Below are 15,102 nucleotides of genomic sequence, written 5' to 3'. Positions count from 1 at the left end.
ATATATATCTTTGGCGTGTTGCACCATTTCAGTACTTTATGTGTGCCATGAATTAAACAAGAAAGGTTGAGAATTGCTGCCATAGAGTGTAAGCTCTAAAAGAGCTTAATCTGCCTTATTTATATCCCCTTTATCTAAAATAATATGTGGCATTTAAGGAGTTCAAAATATTTATCGAATAAATGGATGAACGTTAAGAGGTTGGACAAATAGCCCATTATACTCTAGTTTTTCTTTTGGTAGGGAATTAAAGACAGTACATTTTTTATATGAATTAATTCCTTAAGGTTTGAAAGTATATTTCTTCTGGTATGAGGTATTTCACTTATACCTCAGATTTTTCTTCCTTCTTTTTTTTAAAGCTTTGTGAGGCTGTTTAGTTGTGTTATTGAAAAATACCTGATGGATTGTGAAGCCTTATTAAGTATTATATATTTTACTTGTCCTTTCAAAAACTGTTTTAACTCTACATTTACAGTAGCCTAATAGTCTGAGAACAAGTTGTTGTCTGACATTATAGTAATTCATGTATTTCGGTCATGGCTTTAGACCCATTTAAATTAAGGTAATATCTTAGTTAAAGATAGAGGGCTTTAAGTACCGAGTTCTAATCTTTAATCTACTAAATCATTCTCACTAAAAGGGAAGTGGTTTTTGAACACCATTCTTCATCATTAATTTATTCATTGTTGACATTATTTGATAGACACCTAAATGTCTATGTTAGGGGTCTAAAGACACAAACATGATATAATACCCCTGCTTGGGAAAGATTTTGCATCATATTCATATCTTCTATCTGGGGAAATATATGAAATACTAAAAGTACAATTTTGTATTTCAATGAATGTAAATTTTTCAATAAATGTAAATATTCAATAAAGTTCAGAGTTTTCTGGTGTTTGTTCCCATTTACAAATAACCTTAATACATGAAAAAAATCTTTTCAAAACAGAGAAGATTCTTAAACGTATTTAGTGTTTCATCATTTCAGGGAGAAGCTAAAGATTATAAATGCTAAGTCCTAAGGCTAGTCTGAAAAATATATTACATTGATACCAGTCAGATAAAAAATCTGTGGGGTAAAGGAGCATTGAATTGAGAATTAGGGAATTTGACACTAATCTCAGCATAATTAGGACAAGTCTTTAAACTGAGACTTCAGTTTAGAATAAACACTAGAAAACTGTCTAGAATAAAGGCTGGATATTCTTAAAAGTCTATTCCAGGTGCAGAATATGAGAATATGAAACTTCCTCTTATATATAGCTTTCCAGGATAATATAATATTGAGATTCATCTCTATTATTCATTAAAGAACAGCCATGGGAATTTGAAGTTATTTCTGGTCTATTAAAAGTGACTTGGCAACAAATTCTCAAGTGAAGTGATTAAACACTTTGGTTATAGAGTTATGAGCATGTATATGTGGGAGAAAGGAGAGTAGAATTTAGGTAAACTCACATGTGTCAGGAATTCTAGAAAGAATGAATGCACACACACACTAATTACTGATTCACAGTGGCAAGTGTGAGAGCTAAACACACAGTGCTTGCGAGTGCGAGGAAACCGGTGGATGCTTAAAGCGCCATGTTTTGCTGGAAGGCTGCGAAGCCTTGTGCAATGGAATATCACAGGCTACAAAGAAGCAGGTGACTATCATTTTGCCCTAGTGGCTCTACATCACTTAGAATTTAAAAAAAAAAAAGGCTGCAAGTTAGACAGATTACATTACTGCCAATGTTCCTATGACTACTTACCCCAGGCAATCAGTTTTAGAGCAGGACTCCTGCACCTAACTCTGCAGGGTAAATATCTGATCAGCTACTGGGTTGTCTGTCTACCCACTGGCTAAAGATTAGAAATGCATTTCGTTGTCTCTGTATGTAACTGAATGAATAAAGTATAGGTTATTTTAACATTGTTTAATAACATGTTCTCTAGTAAGGGATTAAAGAGCAGCTTTCACAGTTCCTGAACCCAAATCTGTCTTGATTTTACTTTTCTGGGATCTTTTTAAAATTTAATCGTTAATAAGATAAATCCTTAGATCTGTCAATTAACAGGACTTTTTAGCTATTCCTGAATATGAAGTTCTTGACTTTCAGAAAAAGCAGAGCTGTTTGCTTGTGGCATGGACATATCTCTCTGTGTTTTTTCTTATCACTGTCCACATTTTTGGGACCTCTGCTGTGTGTCCATGGGACTTTTTCCATTTTTGTATTTATTATGTTTTTTTAAAAGGTGTCAGTATAATTGTGTTAGCACTAGTGAAGATCTCAAAAGTCAAAAATTTAATTATAGTAACATTTTAAATATCAAATTTATCTCTTCAAAAATAATTTCATAAAAATTACTCAGTATACTTACATCAACGATCAAGAAATCTAGCCAGCACCAGGCATTAGTGAAATAGGTTTGGAATCCATAGGCTACCCATTTGAGAAGCATTTCCAGAATGAATATGTAAGTGAAGACTTTGTCAGCATATTCTAGCATGGTTTTGATCGTCTTTCGCTGTTCAATGTATATATCTTCAAAAGCCTGTGAATGAAGAGTGCTTTTATTTTACTTGAATGGCTTGCCTTCCTCAAATACTTGATAAAATTGCTTAGTGCAATACTGGTCACACAACACTAATTTGATAAGTATTAGCTAATATCAGAAAACCATCAAGCATCAGAAAAAAATTAAGAAATTAAAACTAACAGAAAATATTGGCAGGTATATATCTTTACTGATTTAGTATGTGCTCTCTCCCTTGCCTCTCACACCAAATCTGTTTTTCAATTACTGCTACACAGATTTGCTCTTAAAGAAGTAATATAAGCTCAGAAAAATAACTAGAAGTTTTGTCAATGAAGGAAAGATTTGGCCTATTTGAACATTACCTTGAATGTTTCCTTGAATGATCTGGTTTATTTTGAAAGAATAAATTGATTAGGCATAAAGAAAACAAGAGGCATTTTTGTCCATACATGCAAATGTGATTATTAGGGAGAACAGGATGGTATTTGACATGGAAGGTAACATAGTTACAAAATGTCTCCATTAACGGTTGTCTCAGTAAGAACATCTGTTACGTAAACATCAGATGAGATATTCCATCTGGCTTCGCGTGATTCTGATTTATGAGGTCTGTCCAGAAAAAGTCCAACCATTGTTAACATAACAAGAATACTTTGTGCAACATCGATGTAACCTGGCAGCCAAGGAGAATAGACTGGAATGCGCATGTGTGAACAGTGACAGTTTCACTGTACTAGTCAGTGGGACGTAGATGCCCTTGAGTGAGCGAGCGAGTGTACTGTGTGGCAGTCACATTCAAAATGACTGCACAAGTAGAAAAACACATTTACATCAAATTTTGTATTAAGCTTGAACATTCCTCTACAGAAACTATTCAGATAATTCAAAAAGCCACAGCTAACATGATCTGCAGCTTCATCACAATAATGCACTGCTCACACATCATGTCTCGTGCAGAGTTTTGGGGTGAAACATCAAATTAATCAGGTGACGCAGCCCCAGTGCAGCCCAGATTTGGCGCCCTGCAACTTCTGACTTTTCCCCAAACTAAAATCATCTTTGAAAGGGAAGAGATTTCAGACCTTCCATGAAATTCAGGAAAACGTGATGGGGCAGCTGATGGTGATTGGGGGAACTGTGTGAGGTCTCAGGTGCCTAGTTTGAAGAGGACTACGGCATCATTGTCTCATGTATAAGGTTTCTTGTATTTTCTTCAATACATGTCTCTATTTTTCATAATACATGGTTAGGTACATTCTTGAACAGATCTCGTGTTCTGCACTGGATTTTGTGTAGATTAACCCTGGGTGCCAGGCTCTGCAAGGCATAGATGTAGCTCCTCTTTTGCCTTTTACGATCACTGTATGCTTTTGGTATTTCTAAAGAATGAGCTATTTTACTGGAACCTGATTCTTGCCAATATTCATTTCACTTACCAAAGCACCACTACTAACAAGGATCATGAAGACAATGAAAGTCTCAAACCAGTTGTGTTCAACGATGCTGTAGCAGGTTTTCCGAAGATTCCACCAGGTCTTTCCTTTGCCTTCTTCTATACTTACTTGACAGAAGGGAAACTTTTTAATACATCCTAAGGGATAAAGGTAAATGTAATAAATTCAAAAATGTATTTAACTTTTTATTAGGAAAAAATAAACGTGGGTGCTCCCTCCCCATCCTAATCTCCGGTCATCATTTAAAGCATAACTGGCTCCTCAGTCCCCCAGTTATCTGCAGCATCTGTATAGTGAACCATTTTCAGATTTAGGTGTTGAACCAGCTACCTAGAATTCAAGGAATTACTTTACCAAGAGCCGCTTAAGAATCAATGGTTTCATTCTATAACTCTAGTTAGGATCTTTTTTTTTTGTCACAAGGTCATTGATGAACAGTGTTGAAGAACACATTCTCAGGGTTAGGGAAAAGCCACATTTCAGATTGTTTATTCATTTTTTATGTGACCCTGGATTTTCACTTCCTTCTTGTCATGCACAGACAATCCCCATATCTTCCCAGGTCTCAGCCACTGTCGGTTTTCCCAAGCAAATTTATTTCAGTCTTGGTGCTTCTCTTAGCCACACCTATGACTGGTCTTGTCAGTCAGGGTCCCTATTCCTTTGCCCTCCCCTTTCTGCTCTCATGTTATTTCTAACTTCGATCTACTCTTCTGCTCTAACACTCTGAGCTTCTACCCATCAGGTTAAATTCAGTCACATTGACTCAGCAAATCTTTACTCGTCTGTACGCAAGACACCGTAGTGGTTGCTGTGAAAACAATTGTTCTCTCTGTCAAAAATCTACAACACGTCTACCTTTCCAAACAGCTGCGGCCACTGCACAAATTAACCACATGTGGAACTGTAAGAGATGGGGTGTAATTATTGCAGCATCTATACATCAAACTGCCACACATTGGCAGTGAAGTTTGAGGGATTGCTGGATCAATCAGAGGATATTCCCGAATGCCATTTATCTTATAGAGTTAACTTCACATTCCGGAAGATAAAAAAAGGCGTGTTAAGTCATCTGAGTTACTGAGGCACAGTCACTGCTATAGTGTAATCTGAAAATATAGGTAAATTAACTTATGGAAGAGAAGAGGAAAACAAAGATAAACACGCTTTCACCATTTCTGTGAAATGTTTCTTTCCAATGAGGCACGTTCAATCTCTGTAAGGAAAGAAGGGAGACTACGTTCAATTGGATTAGAGATTGTTTACCTTCAGTAAAACAAGCTTCGGGTTTAAGGTCTTCCTCGGGTTCAGGTTCAGCCTGTTCACCTTCTCGGGGCGGAGCAACATCAGCTGTGCTTCCTTCAGATGAGCTGGTTGCATTTAGTTTCTGGAAACAAAACCCCATGGCAGGGATGTAATTTTTCTTCCCCTTTATTCAGTTAATTTGGAAATTCTCTTTCATAGTATGATTAAAATGGTAGTGATAGCATTGGACTCTATTAACATTACTGATAGTTATGCATTAATAATTTAACATAATTGATGTCCTATTGTTCAAAACAATGTAACTATTGACCTGATTCAGACAACAAAAAATGTATGCATTATTCAATGTGGGTGATCTGGAAAGGGTGGATATTACTGATTAACTTGGTCTGTGATCTGTATTATTTATATATGAATGCCATATGAAAATCATTTATAACATTAATATTCAGGTCAACTCAAGAATAGTTTGATAAAAGTTTCTTATGCTGGCATCCACTACTGATTATATTAATTAAAACACATCAAATCAAATTGTAATTTCCAACTCTTCCAATGGAAATTTTCCGAGGGCAAAGAACATTACCAGTTGCTGTAACTACCGTCCATGTTTCTGTAATTTTAGAAAGGGAGAATGGCTCATTAATATTAGTCACAGTCTTTATACTTCAACTTTGAGCTATATTTTCCCTCTGGCTTACATAATTTTCTTCTTGCTTTACTAGCAGAAAAGTGATAGATCACTCTTTTTCCCTCTGATCTCCCTCCCTCTCTCCCTCCCTCCCAACTGTTTAAATGAATTCAATACTTGCCAAAGATTTCTAAATGGAAATTTCTTCACAAATGGCATTGTCCAGAATCTGTGTAGACTTATTAGGAGCATATTCTTAATTCAACACGTGATCAGGCTGTGGATTTTTCCATTAAACAAATCATTGTGACATGCCACATGGCCAAGAAGAGCCACTTCATTACAAGAATAAATATCTAAGATAATATTTTATCTAGTAAATAAGCACTCTGAGACCTTGGGGAGACATTATGGATGTGCAATGCTTTGTGAAAACTGATGCAAAGACGGGACATACAGCGCAGCCTAGGCAATGTACAGCTTTTAGAATGAGAGAACATTGCATGGACATGGTAATGGATTCAAAGCCTCCATTAACTTTAGCAGCTAAATGGCAGGGTCACTCTGCCCTAGCCTTCTGAAAGAGTTAATGTTTTATTTAAAAATGCCTGAATGACTTCCTAAAAAAGGGCCTGAATGACTCCCATAGGCCACACTGGAAAAAATTTTGCTCAAAATTCTCAATTTATTGAGATTATAATGCAAATGTATTTTCTAATGTGAACTAATTGAGGAGTAGTATCTAGATGATACTTTCTGTGATGGTACTTTGAGGATGAGGTTAACCAGGTGCAGCTAAAGAGATTATGGAAATTACTGTAAGTCAAAACATAATTGTATAATAAAATACCTCCTAGCCTGGAGTATGCTACAGAGAGCAGCTAGACCATCATTTTGGGCTGATGGTTCACAGGATCATTATAGTACAAGAATTTTGCCATTAAATCCCTCTATCTTTGGGAGAGGAGGGAGGATGTGACATATTTTCTTTCCCCAGGACTTTTCCTCCTTTTTTTTCTTTTAATAGCCAAGTAATCTGTATTATTTTAAGGAAAGCTACTGCCTGAGAGAATTGCAGCAGAGTCAGCAACTAACTCTTTTCTTCCAGTTCCACTTGTGCAGGTTGGACTCTATGACCTTTAACCAGTGGCTGCAACAACAGCAGAACCCCATGATACAGTAACACCACAACTGCACATATAAAAGGAGTAGGAAAACAAAGCTTCCTGAGGTTACTTATAAAAAGTTTTATGTTTCTTCTTCCATTGGCCAGTCCAAGCCCAATAGTTTCTTTTGAGCCCAGTCTTGCTTAACCTCCCATGGAGCCTTTATTTCCTGCATGATTTCTCCACGCTAAATTTTATAGAATCGTCAGTCCATGATACCTATTTGTTTTGACCAAATATTCTGATAAGTATATCAAAATTATCATACATAAAGTTATATACTTGTGTACAAATACATAAACATATATACCAAAAATGTATACGCACGCAGACAAGTATGCCAAATGGTCCAAGCACAGAACAGACACTAGTGTTGTCGAGTTCATGAATGGTGAATAGATGAATGAGTGCGTTTTTGTACTGTTCTTATGGAGAGAATTATAGCATTTAGGTAATGTCATCTCTCCATTTTGACATATAACTCAATTATGGTCTTGACAGTTTATTTAATTGTGTTAGGAAATGTATTTCCTTCATAACTAGGAATTATTTAATTAATAACATTTTAGTGATAAAAATACATACTTCCAAAATATTTCTGTAAAATATGGGCAGACATTTGATAAAGAAATCTGAGAGAAAAATTAATAAGTATAGATGTGTTTATACAAATACACATATAACTTCCCATTTATAAACTTCAGAAAATATACTCACCCTTCACTTTTCATTTTACCACTGTTAATATAATTGTAAGATGTTTATTGCTTTGCATTATAATTATCTGCCATACATTATACAGGTGTCATATATTTAAATACAAGCACTTATTTAAAGCAAACCTTTCACAGCACGAGTAATTATAGCTGCTAATTTGGATGACAACTGAATTTATTGTTTGCTGAGTACTGTATATATTTTTATATCAATGCTTTCTTTAAATTGTAAACATTGGTGAACGTGGTTATATTGGGGTATAAATAATTTTTATTTTCTAAATAGCTGTGGAGAATATGCACTCAAAAATTGTAAAGAGGGTTAGTAGTGCATTGGTTCACCTCTCTCTGCCTGGCATTATGATGCATAACATGTTTTTTGAAAACAAACGAGGAAAAATTTCTGCACGTCTTCTCAGACAATTAGGACCTATTTTACATTGGAGAATTGCTCCACTGTTGTCCATTTTCTGATCAAAAGGATAAGCTCTTTAAACTTAGTTTGCAAGCTCCTTAAGGAGTGTTCAGACAGAGACCTGTAACAAACAGTTGGTAGGCTGATGTTCATTTCACTGAACGTGTTTTGCAGGAGGCTTCTCTCTTTATGGAGGTCAATATAAGGTCACTACTTCCCAAATTAAAGACTCAACCTTACTTATATTGTAATCTTCATAGGCCACAATTTTGTCATAGGAAACTTATAAAAATATTGTATCAACTACATTATAATCTTCATAGGCCACAATTTTGTCATAGGAAACTTATAAAAATATTGTATCAACTACATGTAATTTTTTAAAGTTTTAAAATTTACCTACATTTATGTTAATGCTTAGACTGTCATTAAATTATAATACTTTACCAATTATGACATACTTCCTTATTGCTCTAATCACTGGATCCATAAAGAATTTTGCTACTGTATTTTTAAATCATTAATTTATACACTAGAAAACTACTTAAGCATTTAAAATTCTATATATTGATAAAATACTATCTATATAATCTAATCATTTTCTAAGTTCAACGCTTTGACATTCATACTCTGGTAGAGTGTAGTTTGTGATACATTTTATCATAGCCATACCAAAATGACTTATTTAAAAGCATGTAACTGATTTAAAAGCAAGTGACTGGTGATAAATACAAAAAAATAACTTACTTTCTTTATATTGCCATAGCTGTGATACTACAATGATATAAAAAAAAAGGCAAAGAAAACCTGAAATGAGTTTTTTTCATATTAAGGAACTTGATGACTATGCTAAATAACCAGAATTAATACCTGCTTTGAAGTAGTTAGAAAAAGTATATTTAGCTATATAGGCATAACAATAGGAAGCTTTCATATAGGACCGTATAGTACAAGCTCAGACTTGTTTTCTTGTACTATTTTCTTCCTACCCCTCCAATATATTACAGCGCTTAAGGTTAGACTCTTCCATCCCTTGCAGAAACTACTGAATCTACAGAGGGATGATGCCTTATGCTCCACAAATGCACACTGGAAAGCAGGTTTTAAGATGCAACATTCTCCAGGCCGAATTCAGCCGCAGAACACATGCCTGGCTGTAGCAGAAGCCCGGCGCAATGCTGTGGAAGCTGCACGCTGATCCAAGAACCACGCTCTCAAAGACATGGTCCCTGAATGTGAAGTTTTCAAGGTGAACAGCAAATACCACTCATCAGAAAGGACAGTCACCACCCAAGTTCCCCCCCGAATAGCATGAACTTACGCAGAAATTCCCCCTTCTGACGAAAATTGCTCTTGATTTTTATCCAATTAAATAATGAAATTGAACTTTCAGAGACAGAAGAGAATGTTGGCAACTGGCCTACTTCCACTGAAATGCGCTCACATTTCATTTGTTTTCAGTCAGCTATCAAATGTTTGACTCTCACAAACTGCTGTATTAAGAGGCAAAATAAAAGATTCAGCCATTACAGATTGCCTTTAAAATCTACTCATTGATCTCAGAACTTCCGGGTTTTGCCTTCCAAGTAGAAGAGGAGAATCTTTTGGTCATACACACTATCAGGGCCTTAGTCTGATCTTTTGGATAGGCATATCCATATCTTGACTTATGATATTTCACATGAAGAACGGGTAGCCACACAGGGAGACCATTGGGTTGCTTGTCCAAGGCAGGAAGTACGTGATTCAAGTCAACAATTTCCTTTTCTGGACCACTTATTGAATGGCCCAAAATAGAAACCAACTGTATTTGGTTTGGCCTGGAAATGTTTGAAACGTGCAATACCCCGGTCGCTCCTTATATTTTAAGTTAGTCTTTATAAGGACATAGTATATGAAACTGAAAACAATTATGTGGCAGTTGAAGAGTAAAGTAAAGGGGCATCAAGAGGACTGAAGGAAAAGCTGGTTCATCTCGAGAAGGTCCACAAAAAGTTCCCGTCTAAGCCAGCCGTCACTGCCTTTCATTTCAGCAGCAGAACGCTGAAGCTCCGAAACAGCTCTCTGCGGCCGAGGTGGGTTCCAAGCGGCTATTTACGATCCCACCTGTGCCTCTATAAGAGATGCCTCCCATTCAGATTCCCAGAAATATGACTAAAAAGTAATTTTAAATAAAAATTACATGAATCACCGTAGAGCATAGTTGTTCTATTTTTCATTAATAATCTTATCTCTGAATTTGTTGCATTCTACAGCTTATTCTCAGTTATTCCTAAAGAATAAGAGAGTGTGTATAAAGTAAACCTAGCAACAACCCCAAATCTATTTGGATGTTCTTTTTTCATCAAAAGCCTTGAAAATTGCCAATATTCACATACTTTTCACTCTTGTTTTATAATTTCCCTCCCAGAACTGTTACTCTGCTAAGATTCCAGTAAGCAATGATGTAACAGGAGAAAGTTGAGTCAAGAGAGATTTAGTTAATCCAGAAACCTACAATAATTTTGAAAGATGCCCTTTACTCCTCATAAAACTCTAATTAATAATCAAAAGTAGGAAATTTTCCAACTCTCTTTCCAAGTCTGCTCAGTTGTGGGCAGAAGTCAATGTAGATCAGGGAAAATTTTTTAAATGGGTACACTGGGCCAATTTCTTAAAGATCAAGACACAAGGAACTTTCCCCCCATAACAGGAGGCTTTCCTTATTTTAATTTCAATGATCACTTAGGGGTTTGAAGACACATGATTTAACAACTTTCCTAAACTGCATGAAAATCCAAGATATGTAGTGCCTAAATGCATACAGACTATGGCCCTTCATAGCCAAACATTTATGATCATCCTACTCTTCTTTGAACAGAACCTTTCCCCCAAACATGAAAGCAAACATTTTCATCTGGAGCACATGAGCTGGATGGGTTGAAAATTATATTCACAGATTTGAATATAATGATCTGAACATGGAGGCACTATTTAAAAAACCATCTGAGGCTCATTTTGGTAATACAATTTACTTATAAGGGCTGAATCAGTAACAGAAAAAGTTGTGGTCTTATTTTAATGAAATAAAAGCAGAGAAATAAAAAAAATGCATGCTCTCATTTTGACTATAAATTTTTGACTATATTGAACTTTAAACATTCCTATCATGTTTTAAAGTAGATCTAAATCCTATGAGCATGCAATTATTGCTTTGAAAAGTGTTAAAAGACTGAACTGGAAAACTCATGAGCAGAATCAGACAGGATGTTGGGACTGCCCGTCCCGCCTGACCATGCTGCAGTGTGGCACACGATTCAGCAGAGAGCAGCTGGGCATGTCCAGCGGTTCCTTGCCCTGGCACGGGAAGGAACGTGGCTGAGTAGCATGCAGTCAAAATTCATTTAGGAAGTGATTGTCCGGGGACAACTTGCTTGGGTAACCTGGGTAAAAGTGGTGGCACGAGCCTCTGGCTGGTTAAAAAACACCCGAGCTGCACTCTTGATGGCTCCAGCTTGGGTTTACCCCTGTGAGAAGTAAGAATGGTAAGCAGTGAAGGTCACAGTAGGATAATGCTAGGCTGTGATTTGGAATGCAACGTAAAATACGATTCTTAAGAGCACTTATTCTGTATCCTCCACCTAGGAAGACAACGAAATCTTTCAAGAACTAAATTGTTAAAATCCAAAGTTATATAAAAATGTCAAGAAATCACGATTATGGAAAGTTTAACTCTGTAAAAACAAACAAAATTCTACATTAAATGTTGTCACAATATTTGTATAATTCAAAGTTATTCCAAAACAAAAAGATTAATATTGATATTTTGAATCTGTACATTCAATTCTCTTATATTTTTTATATAAAGCTTTATATTTGTTTGTATACCAGTCTGTTTACATTAAAGGTTTATATATATGGATACAATAGATACATATATAATAAATTAAATGTATAATATGAGCAATTCATGTTTTTATCTCTAAAAACTTCTGGGGATCATTTCTCCACAACTGTGTTGCAACAGGATGTACTTTTTATGAAAATGAATGGAAATAGACTAGATAGGTTTCAGGCACCATCTAAATTTATGATTAATTTACTGCCTCTACTTAAAGCACAAATGTATTGAAAAATTTTCCTTCCTTTCTTCCTCCCTCTCTCTCCTCCCTCTCTAAATCTCTCTCTCCCTCCTTCCTTCTCTCCTTCTTCCTCCCTCCCTCCCTCCCTCCTTCCTTCTTTCCTTCTCTTCCCCTACACCTGTCTCTCTCTCTCTCTTTCTCTCTCTCTCTCTCTCTTTCTGTGACATATGTATCACTCTGTTGGGTTTAGCTTATAGGTTTTTCCACTTTTGCAGCAAAGAGCATATTCTGTATTTTCCAAAGCATGGCTCAATGTCCTGTTCTTACTTGTGGTCAAAAAACTAATAAGCATGAACCAAAATGTCACTTTATGGATACATTATTTTTAAGTGTGTGCGTGTATGCATGCAGTAACTACTAAAAAAGAATAACATGGCCAACATGAATTTTCATCTGAAAAGTGTTTAATTTCAGCAGTTTTTAAAAATTTCAGATCAAAACTGAACTTTGTTGAAATTTATGTAAATTTTCTCTACAATGTTAGAACATGCTAGTTTTTGCTTTTAAAAAGAACAATGTCTTTTTAATCTTTGTGTGAGCATACATGAGAATTATCTTCTTACTTTTCCAGTAAGAGAATTACCTTCTTACTTTTTTTATACTAATTTAAAAAACCGCGACATAAAATTTATCATTGAGTTTAATTTTACTGCACAAAATAATTTGAAATTTACTATACAAAGTAACTTGAAATTTTATCCTAGTTTTTTGTAAAAGTATTTAATTTCACATTTACTTTATTTTCCCATAATATTATCTGTACATTTTTAAAAATTTCATTATGTTCTGTAATTAGATTCCATGGATCCAAAATTAGTTTGATAAAGATTGAATGCTTAATTAAAAAGTCACCCAATAAATTTTTGTTAAGATAATAAAATATTTTACAGGACTTGATAGTGAAGACATTGTATCTCGTTGTTCCAAATTTATTATTTTTTAGCCATTAGAGACATGACAGGGAGGTAGTATTCTTCTAAACAATCATTTGAAATATCTGTAGACATTGCTGAGTTTCTGAAGTATTCTGGAAACCAACGGTGCGGGACACTGGGTTTCCACGTAACCAGCACGATAAAACTTACGACATCAATGCAGCATCGCTTTCTCTGCCTCTGGGGCTCTACTACCTTTTCTCAATCCTGAGGGAGTCTTGTCCTTAGTCCTCCCTTGACATTTCATTATTATTACTTCTTTGATAAGCTCCTCTAGTTTCAAGAGAGCTTATAATTATGAAATCTGCATGACTGAAGCTATTCCAAGCCCTGACCTCTCACCCAGCCTCTGGGTCCAGACACCATCACTTCCATTTCATTGTTTCCCAGAGGAATTCCTCCTCTTCCCGCATAAGCTTTGGAATCTTTTCTGAAGACATTTTCAGACAGTGACATTACCATTTTCCCAATTTCTCAGATTGTTTACCGGGTTTGTCAAATGGACACTTAGTCTCAATTCCCATACTCACTGCCCTAGTCCAGAAGTTCCTCACCTCATTCTATCAAATGATTGTTACTACACTCCCCACTACATACCCACTTATCCCTTACTCTAAACTGTTTTATTCACTGATATCAAATATGTTTTCCTAAAACATCATCTATTGGTTTTCCCCTGCTTCAGGACACACAGTTCCATATCGATTATGCAGCCAATTCCAAACTCTCTGACTTACTTCAAAGACTGCGTGATCTGAGAGACTGCAATAATTCACGCATCTAAACCTATTTCAAGACTATTTTCTCCATCAGTACTTTATTCATGCCAATTGTTTCACTGTCTTGCCTTAATACTAAGCTCACTCTCAACTGTGTCTTTGTTTAGTAGATTTTTGCTTTCTGCTTTCTGTTCATATGTTTGGCCCAGACTTTGAGGACTATTTTTTTTCAAGATTTTATTTATTTATTTTTAGATATAGGAGAAGGAAAGGAGAAAGAGAGACAGACATGTGCCCTGACTGGGAATTGAACCAGCGACCTTTTGGTTCACAGGCCTGTGATCAATCCACTGAGCTACACCAGCCAGGGCCATGAGGACTATTTTAATTTTATCTCTTCCATTTAGCAACTTGCTATGTTCTTGCTATTCTCACTACCTATAACTTCATATTCAGTTCTGTAGGGTTAAACTTTTTAATGTCTTTTGTGATTTTGTGAGTCAGTGTTAGCTTCCCCAAAGGTGTCGAGATTTCCCTGAGGGTTTTGCTAGGGCTCTGTTCTCTACTCTTCCCTACACTTAGTATTCAGCAAGATCACAAAAGTGTTTGATAAATGTTTATTAATTAATTGGTGTCTCCTCTTAAATAAATCTACACCAAGTGATGAAAAATAAAATTAGAAGTGAATTCTCATTTTACTAGAATGAAGAGCATATAGGTTATAACTGAACTCACTAAGTAGACTTTGAGTGAAATTTAGAGTAAGAACCTTATATATCATTTTCTATGTATTTTTACCTTGCCCAAAATATTTTCATATTTACTATTATAATATATCTCAGCAGCTCTGAAATGCCTGATAAAGAATCTGAAGGCTATGAGTTGTGATATTGTCAACTACTTATTACTCATACAAATTCTGTTGATACTGTTACTAAGAAAGGAAGGTTCTAAAATATGCTAAAAATGAAGTTGGTCCGAAGGTTGTGGGTTATTGTTAAGCTGACTAAAATATGCTAAAAATGAGTCATCATTGGTCTGATTCTCTCATCATTGGTCTTGTCAATATTGTACCCTCAAACTAAAATTTCTTTTCTAATTCTATGCTAGACTTATTTCCTACTGGTATGTTAGAAGTCCACAAATAAGT

At 35.5% G+C, this 15,102-nt stretch overlaps 1 protein-coding gene across 4 annotated transcripts in view; it reads right to left on the bottom strand.

The window, feature by feature from the left end:
* SCN3A (sodium voltage-gated channel alpha subunit 3) overlaps nucleotides 1-15,102 on the bottom strand; it is a 116,881-nt gene that overhangs the window by 23,250 nt on the left and 78,529 nt on the right. For all 4 annotated transcript variants that reach the window (XM_037044551.1, XM_037044553.1, XM_037044550.1 and 1 more), the window contains exons 19-21: nucleotides 5,250-5,370; nucleotides 3,966-4,120; nucleotides 2,371-2,544 (exon numbers count right to left, since the gene is read on the bottom strand). In XM_037044551.1, the coding sequence (XP_036900446.1) occupies nucleotides 2,371-2,544; nucleotides 3,966-4,120; nucleotides 5,250-5,370 (450 nt within the window). The remainder of the gene's footprint in view (nucleotides 1-2,370; nucleotides 2,545-3,965; nucleotides 4,121-5,249; nucleotides 5,371-15,102) is intronic.

The sequence above is a fragment of the Sturnira hondurensis genome, unplaced genomic scaffold (genome assembly GCF_014824575.4).
Source record: "Sturnira hondurensis isolate 20B ecotype Veracruz unplaced genomic scaffold, ASM1482457v3 Scaffold0004136, whole genome shotgun sequence".
In the NCBI taxonomy this organism is placed as follows: Eukaryota; Metazoa; Chordata; class Mammalia; order Chiroptera; family Phyllostomidae; genus Sturnira; species Sturnira hondurensis.
The sequence above is the reverse complement of the archived record's forward strand: the minus strand, read 5'-3'. Positions and strand labels throughout refer to the sequence as shown.